Here is a 13,737-nt window from a genome sequence, read left to right as displayed (position 1 = left end):
TCCACTCAGCATTGATTACTAAAAATATCTCAACATATATACCCAAGACACTTTTAGTTACAAAACATCTACTACTCAAAGCAACTTTTGTTTCCAAAACAAGAGCACTATGAACTTCTATTAGTTGGACATTGTGCAGTTACTGTCCTCAGGTGTCTACAACTACAAGAAAATCTAAATATTTGCTTCATTTTTACAGTGCTTGCACAGAAAAAATAAAGGGCATCACTCCCCTGATAAGGTCCCAAACCAGCTGAGATCCATGAATCCACACCATTCTTACAACTATTTTTAAATTACTTCCTTTGTTCCTCTCTTTACAAACTATCATCAAAAGAATTAACAGCCACAGAAATGAAGGAGAAGTTGGATCTCTTTGGATGATTTGGGGTATTATTCAGTGTCCAGAGGGGTCAGGAGATTCTGTAATCTCACTTCAACAAATTTGGACAGACTATAGCACTGTAGCCTTTCCAAATTAGTCATATAGACACTATAAATAGATTGTCATGGAGTTCTAGAATCCTGCTCCTCCAGAGCTATCCATTTCCTATGCAGTACCAACATACAGGACATGCAGCAGCCAGTTGCCTAACAGCACTGAAAAATTCCATTACAGAAACTTCCAATAGCTGAACTACAATCAGCAAAATAAGGGCTTCTATTAGCAACAAGGGATAACAAATTTTCACACTTTACCCTAATGAAAGGGAACTGTATTAGTGTCTTCCAGAACTGGAGCAATAAGTTATTTGAACCAGGTTCTAGACATTGAGTCTGGAACATAAGAAAACATACCTGTCTTCTATCAATGCAGCTCAGCCTCATCCCAGACACTGTCAGCCATCCAAGTCCAGAAGTGCCATTTTTCTGAATAAGGCTGCTTAACCTAAAAACTCTACACAATTAATTGCCCAACTCTACCCTTCTCTTGGTCCTCTAACAGCCACATTACCCAAGAGTCAGAATGTGCTGCAGTTCCAGGGCTAAGTTCATCTAAAGTGCAGCTGAGGCAGGCACATCATCCCAGGCATATTTATTGACAATGTTCCATCATACACAGAATGTTATGGTTGTCACGGTGCCAGCAAGCAGTCAAAAAAGGACAAAAGAAAACAGATTATTATGTGGCAGAAAGAGAGGACTCTCAGGATATACAGGGCAATTCTTGATGGCCTGCAGTGCTCTGCCAAGAGCCCCAGAGCAGCGCTGTGCTAAGACTGTCCCTGAGGCCAGGCAGAGCAGCACAGACTGTCTGACACCTGCCAAGGTGTGAGCTGAGCTCACTGCTCCATCCCAGAGCTGCCACTGCCCCAGCTGAACAGCAAAAATAACCCAGCAGCACACACAGGACAGGCTGTGTCACCTCTGAGGACCTCATCAACGACTTCACCTTGAAAATCTTTTTGTAATGCTCTGTAAGACAAATGTGTAATAGTTCTGGCAGCTTTGCTTGGACAGGGAACAACGCACTGTGCAAAAGGAGTACTTCAATATTTATGACAAAAATCTTACTAAATCTGTCATCTGACTTCTTATGGGATGCAGAGAAGTGGGTAACAGACTAAACCAAAAAAGTTCAGACTAAAGGATTTAGCTCCATCTGAAGCAACACTGAAAGAACACACACAAAAAGTACAGCAGGTTTCCTAACAAGCACACAGAGGAATACTCCTACTTGACACCATAACTGATCACTTGCACTTATCCAGAAGCCAAAACCAGAAGAAGTTGTTGATCCTCTCTGATGGGTACAGTTTCACTCAAGCCACACAGATGATACTTGAGTGGCCTAACTTGCTCTCAAAGTATTACCTAAAGACAGTCTGTGCAAATTCCTGCTTAACTCCTTTACCTTCACCAGCTCCTCCTTTATCCCCAGGCTCTTACTGCAGCCCTGCTCCTCATCTTGCACAGGGTTCTAATCAAAGCTGTTCAGGAGAACACCCTGTGCCAGACACCACAAAGCCTGTGCCCAGTCCTGGACTTGGCCACCCTCAACATATCAGCAGCAGAGAAATCCTTCCACCTAACTTTGTTCTAACTATCTGGAGTATAATACTCACTGCATTCAAGGACTAATAGAAGAAGGATTTATTCACATTCATAACATTTTTTTTGTAAGTGACAGAGTTGGTCATGCAGAGCAGAATTCTGACAGCAGAATGTGCTGCAAATCCCATCTCCTTGCTAAGTCACTGCCTCCTCATAAAAAAAAATGTAACAACTGAAGAAAAACAGTGGTTCAGAGCAAGAAAGAACAGGAATACTTGTACTAGAACCACACAGCTGGTTTATCTGTGAGATACAGGTGGTTTTGGCAATGAATGTGACAAAAGGTTAACACACACATACATACATGCAGGCACTACTGGGTTAACACCTAGAACAGAAAATACCATAGCAAAGACTCCAGGGTCTCTACCTTTTCCCTAAAGTAGGAATCATCACTTTGTAGATTACACAGGTTAAAAAAAGCAGCTGGCCTAACTGATGGAAGAACATTCACCCAAAATCTAGTGTACAAAGACATCACAGAATCCCCTCAGATATGGAGAATATTGATCTGAACACTACATTGCTTCCTAGACAAAACCCATCCTTCCATCCCAATATATATAAAAAAGTCTTATTTGGAGGTTTCATTTTCACAGCAATTCTTGTACTTACATTAAAAATATGAAGAATACCATGATACTAATAATTTTTTTAAGTTATCAAGATGTACTGGGCTTTCTAGTATGAAAGAGGTTGGTTGTTTTTATCACAGAAATCAGAAAACAGGATGTTTTCTCACCTATATTGACTCTACTGTTGACTTAAAAAGCCAATCCAAAACCACACCTCATACCTCTGACACTGAGACTGGTATTTATTGATTACGTGCTTAGAAATCCAAACTTTTTTTAGCAATGTATTCAGAAGTCAGATAAAAAATAAAACTAACAACTAATAGTTTAATCAAAGCATCTAACAGTCATGCCTTACAATCAAGAAGCCAAAGTCAAATTGACCAATATGACCTTGTCAGAAAGAGCAGCTCTGAATGCTACTGAGGAGTTTACAGGATTACACACTTTATCACTGCCTGGGTAGAGTGAAACATGATTTTATCAGCATTCCATAAAAGAATGAGTTAACACCATCAGCACCCAACTCTGAGTCTTCAGTGACAGTGGTAAAAGCACACTCCTGTGCCAGTCAAAGCTGTAGAGTAACCAGTCTGTCTAGCCAGATTTAAGCAGCTTTAATCATGCTGGCCCTGTATTAAGACAAATTCATGTTGTCAGATGATGGCTGGTGAGATTCTAAAATGAACTTGACTATTCACAACTGCACCAAGTCACAAGGGGATTCAGCTGGCATGAAGATACAAAATACTGACCATCAAAACAGGCACCCTGCTTTGCCACCTCCTACTGAGAGGAAACTCAAAAAAAGGGTCATGAGTTGTCCTGAGCTTGACTGGCCAGGGCCTGACTGCTGCCTCACAAACTGAGTGCAGAAGCACAGAACATTCACACACCCAAGTGCCAGGGTTATGGCAGCTGAGGCAGTTCCAGGTGCAAAAAACAGGTAGCAGAATAGACAGAGACTCTTTGCAACAAACTCTTGCCCAAGTAGCTAAGAAGCTTTTCTTGTAACAACAAAAAGAGGGTATTTTGGAAATCTTCTAAAACTTTTTCCAGTAAAGCCCCCTGCAGAGAAATATTTTTGGTTTATGGTAGACTCTTCTCATCTTTTGATTCAGCTGTAAGGTAGTATGCCTTTTTTATCTGCAAAAATACAAAAAATAAAGAGAAGGATAACTAGCTGGAATACTAACACTGGGGTTCTTCTAAGGCACTTAAGTACGAGAAAGACTTATCTTTCTGTTCTGTACCATCTGTAGCTGCTTACAGCTGCATCTGCTTTAGAAGTAGTCAACTTAGCAGAAAATTAAAGAAAAAAAGTTCAGCTCTTCACTATTTAGCTTTAAAGTTTCCTTTTTCTTGAGGAAAAAAGCACTCTTTAAACTATTTTCACCATAAAGCTTAATTAGATTCTACTCTTCATCTTCAAAACCCTGCAGAGATCATAATGTTCCCCATGAGAGCTTTTAGCCCCTTGTGGTAACTTTTCTGAGCAGCTATTCAAGTGAAGGTGCAGGATCAGCCACCTCAAGGAGAGTTCAGGGAGCAGATAATCTCTCCTCCAGCACACAGCCAGCAATCTGAGCTTCTAAAAAGGACCAGAATGACCTTGCACCATCAAACCTAGAAAGCAAGACAGACACACCTCACCTCAGCAGTCTGCAACACAGGCTACAGAAATCCACATAAGCCAGCTCTGTTTGCTCCTTTGCCTCCTGCTACTTCACCTACCTCACCTTTAGCTAACAGTGACCTAGAGAAGGGACTTCCCATTGACTAAATAAGTCTAAGTCACACTACACCTATTTTATCTTGCCAAATGGGTCTGACAGAGATGATGGTGAGATAAATCACAACTGTTACCTGAAAGTGGCCCTGGTAAAATCACTTATTTGTGTAACAACTCACCATTGAGCTCTGGTCTTATACATCCAATAGATCTGTATCAACAGCTGGCTGATACGAACTACAATAATTACTCTGAATTCACTGTTGAATTTCTACCCAGTACTAAAGTTTCTGGATAAATTTAAATCAAGTTTTAAGCCTGGGCTGTCTGTCTGACCAGAAGGGATGTCAGATGGCCAGGAGCCACAGACACCAGAACTGAGTGGAGCCATAATTCAGCTGCTGCGTTCACCTCTGTCCTGCTAATTGCGCTACTGCAGAGCTCAAACATTTTGTAATGCTGGTTCTTGTCCAAGCTGTGCTATCTCAACTGGAGTCAGCTGGGCTTATTATTCCAGTAATGACTGAAATTAAAATAAATCCTGAGGATATACACTTGCTACTAGCTTAACCCATGTAAAGAACCCCTCTGCAAAACTGTCTGTGCTGTAGAGAAACGTGCTCCAAATTTACATGCTGAGATCACTTGATTTTTTGTACCACCTGAAAACACACTGCACCATGAATCCACATGTACAGGTTTTTGCTATTCTAACATGAAGCTGCTATTTGCAGTACTACTATCATGAGAAAATGGTGCAAGCAGAGTTCCCAGATTTCTGTGATTCAAACACTATCAATTATTAACATTTCTGTTGATCTCTAAACTTCTGAAATTGTTTGAAATATACTTAAAATTATGTATCATTGTGAATTTACTAGAAGTCACCAGCTGGCTAGTTATCAGATGAACAAAAGGACTTTTTAAAGATACTTCTGTCCAAAAAACAGCAGAGTATGTAGGAATGAAGAAGGAAATTTGGACTTCCAAACTGAGCAAGCAGAGAAGCACTGAGTCCAACTAAGAGGACTGCAGGATGCTTACCTTTAACAGTCAGTAGTTAATGTTGCACAGAACTATTTTTTCCTTTTAGATGAACTGAAATCAAGTCTATTTCTTGAATAAGTAAGGTAAGCTTGCCAACTCCTGGCTAAAGCTAAAGACTGTGTATGAACAGAGGGTGGAACCCCCTGGGTCTCCTCCTGCTTCCCCCACACAACCTTTGCTGTGGAAGCTCCTGCAGAAACAAGGTTATGGCATAAAAATGGAAGAGAATCCTTTCCCAGTCTTTGGCTACATACCCACCTGCATGGGAAAATAACTTTTTGGGTCAAAAGTCTATGAACGAGCTACAGGAAGTGAAGGAAGAACATCCAAACCTGGAGTCACAGTAGGAAAAATTGAGAGTCAAACAGTGTAATTTTCCTTTCAATTCCACTGGTCAGGGAAAATGCCACCATATACAAACTCTGAGATAAAATCATATCTCTCAAACTTCTACATTGCCAACTTCAGTAATGGAACCTTAAACATAACACTGTACAGTAGAGAATCATCTCCTCAGTGCATTCTCGCCTACCTTATGACACTGGCTGTGATGGTTTTAAAGTACCTCCTTTCTGGCATCCTGAAAAAAAAAGGCACTTGAGCCTTATTTCATACATTACTTTGAATCCTTGTTGTTGTAGGACATTAACAATGTTCACTTGGTTAGTTATCAGTTACAAAGTATCTCTCCAAAGAGCCAGAAGAACATTCTGACTTTCTGACAGCCCTGTCTATACCATACAACTTAATGTGACACACAGATATGGAGACTATCCAAGGGAATCTGAGACCTGAGGCATGGGATGGCCCTAAAAAGAAATACTCAACAGAATCTAATAATGAAGATGACAGCAACACAGCTACAAAATTAATGAGCTCTGGGATAATGTCATCATGGTGGTTCCAGCAGACAGAGACATTTAATGTATGGTGAGAGCTGAGCTGCTCTGGGGAGGCACAGGAGGGGAGGAGAACCTGGTCTGGCAGATCAGTGTTTCAGGCACAGACACCAAAAGATTTAGGAGAAGAGATCATCAACACAACACCCTTGGAAGAATTAAAGAGAAAGGGAATCAGCAAGTGTTGCAAGGACACATATGCTCCATTAATCTTATTAAATCATCACCTTGCAGAGTGGGTCTGACTGCCTGGATCCCGTCCAGCTCGTGCTTCACTCCACACAACGCCCAGCACTGCCTGACTCGCTGCATTTTAATCCTCAGCACTGACACTACAGCCATGCAGCAGCACAAAGAAAATGTGCACAACTTGTTTCACAAATTTCACCCTTGGTTCTTTGTGGAAACTTTCCTCATATGCCACCAGAATCAAATTAGACTGTTTTGACTAAACAATTTGTGCCAATTATTTGCTTTTAGAGTATATTACAATGCTTAGAGTCATCATAAAATGTCAAAGGACAATAAAGACAATGGCACCTATGCCACAGATGTTGACACATCACATTATCAAAATAATTATATAAAATAGCTGAGATGTTGAAAAAGACCAGAGTCTGCTCTGTTCTTCTTTCAAATTTCAGGAAATAAAAATCACTGCATTTTAAAAAGCATGACAGATTTTTCAAAGTACTTTTTGTAGGAAGTTTTCCTAAATACCCATTTTTTGGCATTGTGTTTCAGTGACAAATTACTGAGTTTCAGCAACTGAATCTAGGATTAAAAATGGTGGTATTCGCCAAAATACAACTTAACTCAATATCCTCAATTAATTTATCTGGTGGTCACCACAAAATTCCTCAAATTCCAACAGCATCAGGCTGCTTAACTCATACCAAAAACCCAAAGTGCACAAAATAAGCAATTTATTGGATCCTACGCTTCAGCAGAAGAGAGAGATGTTCTCAGCTCCATCAAACCTCACACAAACCACAACAACAAGTATTGATATTGGTGGATCCACACACCTAAGCACTCATTTACCTGTGACAAGAAATCATATTCAGGTCACCTTCTGTTCATGGAAATTCAACCTTTCATCCCCAGAGAAGCAGCCTGAACTACCCACAAACTACAGACCCTTCAGTCTTCCAAAGCAGGTTTTTATCCAGGCAGGGAATCCAGGTCTCTGCCAATCCCAGACAGAAAGGCATGTCTGCCTCTTGGCCCAGCAAATATTTACAGGATTTTATACGAAGTGAAAGAGATTTAAGTGGACACACAAAGCTCAACCTCTGAATAACACATAGTTTAGTGATGAGAACACTCCCCGAGAAGGTGAGAGATGCAAGGCCAGAAACTCTGGGGGATGGAAGTGATCTCCTGCATCCTAGCCAAGATCTCCAGTCACTGGGTAAAACTAAAGGAACCATTAACTTGTATTACCACAGTATCCTGAAAAGGTTAAATTCAAAACTGACAGAAATCTTAATTAAAAGAGGTACTGCACACCAGCACCAAGAGAATATTGATTTCTGTTCTTCACTTTAACTTTTTTCTTAAAGAATTTTTAATATAGTAAATATAGCCTTACAATTAGCAAACGCTGACAGGAGGATTTTTTTCCTTGTGCTTATCAGTCACTATACACAGGAACATTCAAGTTACTGTAAACTTCTACTTATCCCATGCTCTTTGCTCTATTTGTCTTTCAGCCCAGTGCTGTAGACAGGGCCCTGACTACATTGATACACAGCCCGAGATAGCAAAAGCTCCAGGGAGGGCGACAAACAAGTGAAGTGAGACTAGTCCTGAAAGACAAACATATGAACTCTAAACCTGATATTCTCAAATTTACTGAGGTTTAAGTCACTTTTCTCATGCTAGATACTCATGCACATTCATACAATGACATCCTTGTTCTCAGGAAGCTCCTAACAATCCTTAAAATGGAATGTGCCCGGTAATTTCAGTTCCTGAAAAATGCAAGATTAAGGGCCAAACTCCACATTTGCATGCCAGGATTTCATGACAGATTTTTGACAGCAGCACAACAGAATTTCATCTATGTGCACTGCAATCTGTTGCCTATCAAGTGCAATATTTTAAAAATTCAGGTGAATTATTTGTTTTCTGCTGTAAACTGCCTCCCATTCTCAAAACACCTTAATTAGTCAGTTAAGGTCTCCCAGCCTAAACTGAGCAAACAAGTAAAAAATCTTGAATGCAAAAAATTATTTTACTAGTATTTGACAAGTTCTGTCAACAAGCTGCAGCTCCTCTTACTCCCTGCCCTCCCACATACACATCTAATCCAGCCAACTAAGACTTGAAAGCACCACCTGAGTCTTCTGGAAGAAAATGCATTTTAATTCATGGCAGCAGCATGCTAAATGCTTAATTGCAATCAAAGCAAATTTTCAGACCTCTGAATCCAGAAAGACTTCTAACACCAACCAATTTGAATTCTCCCAGGAGCAAAGACAGCACTGTACATTTACACATATTCCAAAACCCAGTAGTTTTATTGATTACTCTGACACATCATTAGATTTAATTTCCACACCCTTTGCATTATGAAGAGAAGCTTCTAAATATATCACCATTTCACTCGTGAAACATTTGATGGCTAATACAAGAATCATCCCACTGATTATAACATTTAACAGGGAGTTCAATTGTTCTTAAGATTAGTGACTCAATACAGTGCCTTCTTTTTTTGTTCTTAGCTTGCCCTCCCAGTCTGTCTCCTAATCACCACCCTGAGAGGGCACGCACACATGGCAATCCATATTAGCCTTATACAACACTCTTGGAAAGGAAATATTAAAAACACATTTGATTTTTGGTGTAGAAATCCCCTTCTTTGCTCTTCACCAATGAAGGAAGCTGTGAAAATCTTTTGTGCATTGAAAGGACAAAAAAAAAAAAAAAAAGAACAAAGCAATCTCTATTGCCAGACTGGGCAGCAGTAAAAAGGGAGGGGGTGTTACATCAGGCCTTGAAAAACACTAAACACCTACTAACTGCAGATAAACAAGATAGGAATGGTGCTGGGCCTTCTCAATAGGCTCCAGCACAAAAAAAATCACCACAAAATGCTAGAAATTAAGGACAGACCACGTATTTCACAAAGCAATGATCTAGGTCCTGCTGCTTCCACACTCATCTGCTGTCACACTTCCAACAGTTTGGTGCCTGAAGATAAATTTCTTGGTATTTACTAATCTTACACACACACATATATATAAATATATACACTGCTCTGCCCATGCTTATTCCCTCCTCTGCCATAGCAGAAACTTCTGTCACTCCCCTGTTCCATTTCCTTGCTGGAGCACACACAGGAAGCAAGGGGAAAATGGGTATTCAACAACCTCTTTCCTCTCCCATTCTATTCCACTTGCAGAAAACTAATTTTAGCTCTTATTTAATCTACAAAATCATGAGCAACCTTGCCATGCAGCAGTATTGTACACAGCTCTCCCATCCTTTTATTATTGCAGGAGTTTGACAAAAGAAAGTTTCTCCACTCACTGCTGACAAGCATTTGATTCAAACACTTTCTTTTCAAAAAGTCCATATTCTTTGAAAGAGTATTTCCATCTGGGACTTATCCCACATTTCACATTAAAATTAATTTTTCCAGGATGACAGTATTCTCCTTCACCAGCAAAATTCTCAGCAGAGCCTCCTTTCAGGATAAGACACCTTTATCTGAAATACTGGCTCAGCAAGATGACTTTAGATACTAAAAAAGTTAAATGAAAGTACATATGGTTATAGGTGTGGGCACTACTGAAGAAATAAAGAAGTTGTCAGAAGAAATACCTTACAGGAACAGTGTCAAAAGATAACTCATGTATTTAAAACTATGAAAGAGATGGTGGAAAAGCCCAAGTCTCTCCTTCTTATAGTATCTTAATAAAAGAAAGTAATTGCATTCAGTCCACCTGGAATTTAAAACAAATATATAAACCCACCTTAAAATCTCAGATTTGTATTTACAAACCAATAAATAAAGCAATATGAGAATTAGTTCTCATCTCTTGAAAACATCATCATTAACAAGACTGTCAGTCACTGAAATATGCCCTGTTTTTCATGTTTGCCAATGCTCATGCCCACTAATCACAGCTGGCAAGTACCTTGTTTCAAAGTATTTTTAACACAACTGAGACTTTTTTATTCAAAAAATCAAACCCACAAAAAGCTTTAATCATACCTTATGAAGCTACAGTGGCTCAACAACACATGCAGACAGTTAGGGACAAAAAGATGGAACCAAGCCTTGTACACCTGGACAAAAGGGAAGTGCTCCTGCAGCTGGGAACCAATTTACATGCCTGCAGAGACAGGGGCATGAAAGGGTTTTTCTGAATGCCAGATGAGGCATTTCCAGATGTGAAATAAGGTGTGTGTACAGCAGCTGGACACTGCAGCACACGACACACCTGTTCTTGGAAAGCTGCAGGTCTGGCAAATGGACAGGATGGGATCAGCCAACTTCCAGAAGAGCTCCTGCAGCAGCTCCTGGGCACAGCCCTGCTGCACACGAGCACCAGCCTCCCCAGGTGACAAAATGCACATTTGTCCTGAAAGTGCTAAAGCACTGGCCAATTTTACACTGAGCTGCATCACCACAACTGTAAATAAACCAAGGCAAGACTGTTGTTAGAAGTGTAAGTAATGAAATGCCCACAGAGAGGAGAGCATGACTGAAACTGGATTTTTGCTCTGTCCACTGCTCCCATAGCTCCCAGGCAAGGCTGAGCACAGGTAAAAATGCAAAGTGACAGAAACCTCAGGCCCATGAGGACACCATGGAGAACACAGACCTAAAATTACAGGGTTTAAAGACACATCATGTCCTCATTCTGCTACAACCTCAATATACTGTAAGAACTTCCATTCTTCAGATCCACCTAGCACAGTGAAGACCTTAAACGACAATTTCATTCCCCTAAAATACACAGGGGAATGAAATTGTCATTTCAGAAGAGCAAATCCTTCTCTCAGCCTCTGTTAAAAATCCTCCCTTTAGACTATTACTATGGCAAAAACACTCATTCAAAACAGCAAATGAGTTAAGATTAAAATAATGTATAAGAGACATTTTGTTTCATTTACTTCTTTCCAGAAAGCTGACAAATCCAAGAGTTTATGAATTTATCATTTCATTCTGCAATTAAAACACACTAAAACACATTTAACTGAACTACATTAAACTGCCTAAATCTGTACCAATATTCATTTACTGTGTCAATATGTAAATGATCTTTTAAGTCAAAAGAGTTGTCCTTTCACCACTATTTTAAAGCACACCAGACCACTGCCTGAACTGAGCTTGTGAAACAAAATAAGAACATCTAAAAAGCAGAAGACTGATACAAATGTTGGTTCTTGACAGAGAAGAGACAGGAGAGGGAAGAAGAGGCTGCCAAAGTCTCAACATGTGGCAGAACAGAAATCCCCACTGGGTTCCAAGTTTTGAAAAGTAATGGGACCATTCAGAACAGGGATGTTTGTTTCATGCTCAAGCCCTTCCACACATTCCACACACACGAAGGTCAAAAATTAAGATTGAATTCCTTTATTAATAAGGGACTTATTTCAAAACAAGTAAGTAACTTTTTCCCCAAAAAATCTAAGAAACAACTCTGGATGACATCACTGGACTTAAAATGCAATGAGAATATCACAATAAATTGCTGCAGTGGTCAGGTCAATAGAGATGATGCGCAGGTAAATTATTTGAGGTATTTTGGCTGTGATCCACAACAGAACAAAACCCCCACATTTATAGGAAGAAACTGCACCTCGTCTCCTTTATCCACCGCCAGCTAGGCCCAAGACAGTGTCAGGACACAGAAAAAAATGCCCTCTCATTTGCTATACTTCATGTCTTTCCACAGGAACTGCTCTCTTCCTCGTCGTTCTATTTCCTGTACAAGGACCAAGCCTATTGTCGCTAGGTGAAAACACACACACACACACACGCCACCGACTTACCAGCCTGCGCTGGCATAAATCTCCCTTTAGGCAGAGGTGACCTGCAGCCTCACAGCCGTGAACGAGCTCTGTTTCTCTCCAGGCCCGGCGCATCGCAGCGCGGGCCGTGCAGGGATCAGCTCCCAGGGACAGGACAGGGGGTGCCAGCCCCGCCAGTGCTGCCGCCGATCCTCTCCTGCTGCCCGGTGCCGGCGGGGGGGATCCGCACAGCCCCGGCCGCCCCGTCCCTCCTCCTCTCCCCTAATCCCTCCTCCTCAGCCGCGCCGAGCCCTCAGCCCGCAGCCCCTCCACCAGCGCGCTCCTTCACGCCCCGGTCCCCGCCGCAGCCTCCCCCCGCCGGTCCCCCCGCCCGGGACACCGGCCCCGCGTGGGGCGGCGCTCGGCGCGGCCCGGCCGGCTCGGACCCTCCCGCGGCCTCGGCCCCGCGGCTCACCAGGAGTAGGTCTGCTCCGCCATGGCTGCGGCTGGGCGGCCGGCGCTGGGCTCTGCGGGGCAGCCGGGCCCGGGCTCCTCCTCCGCCTCCTCCTCCGCCTCCTCCCTCGCAGGCTCCGGGGCTCAGTGGCGGCCCCGCTGCGGCTCCCGGCCCAACATGGCGGCGGCTGTGAGGAGGGAGGGGAGCCGAGGGGGGGTCCCCGCGCGGGCGGGAAGGGCGATGGTGGCGGCGGGGCGGGCGGAGGCTCAGCAGCCGCGACGCGGGGCCGCGCTAGGGCGCCGGCGGGGCCTCATGGCCGGCGGGGCGGCGGCGGCGGCGGCGACGGCGGCGCGGGGGCGGGGCGGGGGGCGGGAGGCGGCGGCACCGGGCGGCCGGGCCAGGCCGCGCCGCGTGCCCGCGCTCGCGCACGGCGGGGGCGGAGCCGCGCCGAGGGGCGGGGCCCCAGCGGCGCGCGGGGTCACGTGCCCACAACACCTTCACGTGCCGCCGCCGCCAGCGCGCGCGCAGGCGCCGTGGGGCGCGGGGAGGGCGGCGCTGGTTGTCGGGCCCGGCCGCGCCGCTGCCGCGATCGGCCCCCGGGCGGGCGGTCGGGTTCGCCGCGGACACCGCGCCGGAGCCTCGGCGACAGGGGGCCCGCGAGAGAGGGGGGCGACGGAGCTTCCTCCGGCAGAAAAGCAGCGCGGGCTGCGAGCGGGTTTTGGGGCTAGGGGCTTCCGGCGAGCAGCCGCGGCTCCCGAGGTGAATCCCGAGCCGGCGCTTCCTTTCCCGCAGCGGGGCAGCTCCCCCGTTTTTCGGGGTGCTGGGCAGGGCGAGCCCGGCGCTGCTGGCCGGACCGTGACCCCGGGGCGCTCGGGGCCGCCCCCGCTGCCCCTCACGGCGCTGCTTTCCCCGTCCCGCGGCAGCCCCTGCCTGCCCAGGGGGTCGCTGTGGCGCGGGGCTCCTCCAGACGCGGCTGGGCGGTAAATGCCCCCTTCAGGTGAAATA

At 44.1% G+C, this 13,737-nt stretch overlaps 1 protein-coding gene across 1 annotated transcript in view; it reads right to left on the bottom strand.

Annotated features, from left to right (window-relative positions):
- The window catches only part of SPPL3 (signal peptide peptidase like 3), a 56,357-nt gene extending 43,314 nt beyond the window's left edge, over positions 1–13,043 (bottom strand). Inside the window, exon 1 of the mRNA XM_030958582.1 lies at positions 12,754–13,043. Within this exon, the coding sequence (XP_030814442.1) occupies positions 12,754–12,776 (23 nt within the window). The 5' untranslated portion in view covers positions 12,777–13,043. The remainder of the gene's footprint in view (positions 1–12,753) is intronic.
- Between the last annotated feature and the right edge of the window lie 694 nt (positions 13,044–13,737).

This window comes from Camarhynchus parvulus, chromosome 15 (assembly GCF_901933205.1).
Source record: "Camarhynchus parvulus chromosome 15, STF_HiC, whole genome shotgun sequence".
Taxonomy (NCBI): domain Eukaryota; kingdom Metazoa; phylum Chordata; class Aves; order Passeriformes; family Thraupidae; genus Camarhynchus; species Camarhynchus parvulus.
The sequence above is the reverse complement of the archived record's forward strand: the minus strand, read 5'-3'. Positions and strand labels throughout refer to the sequence as shown.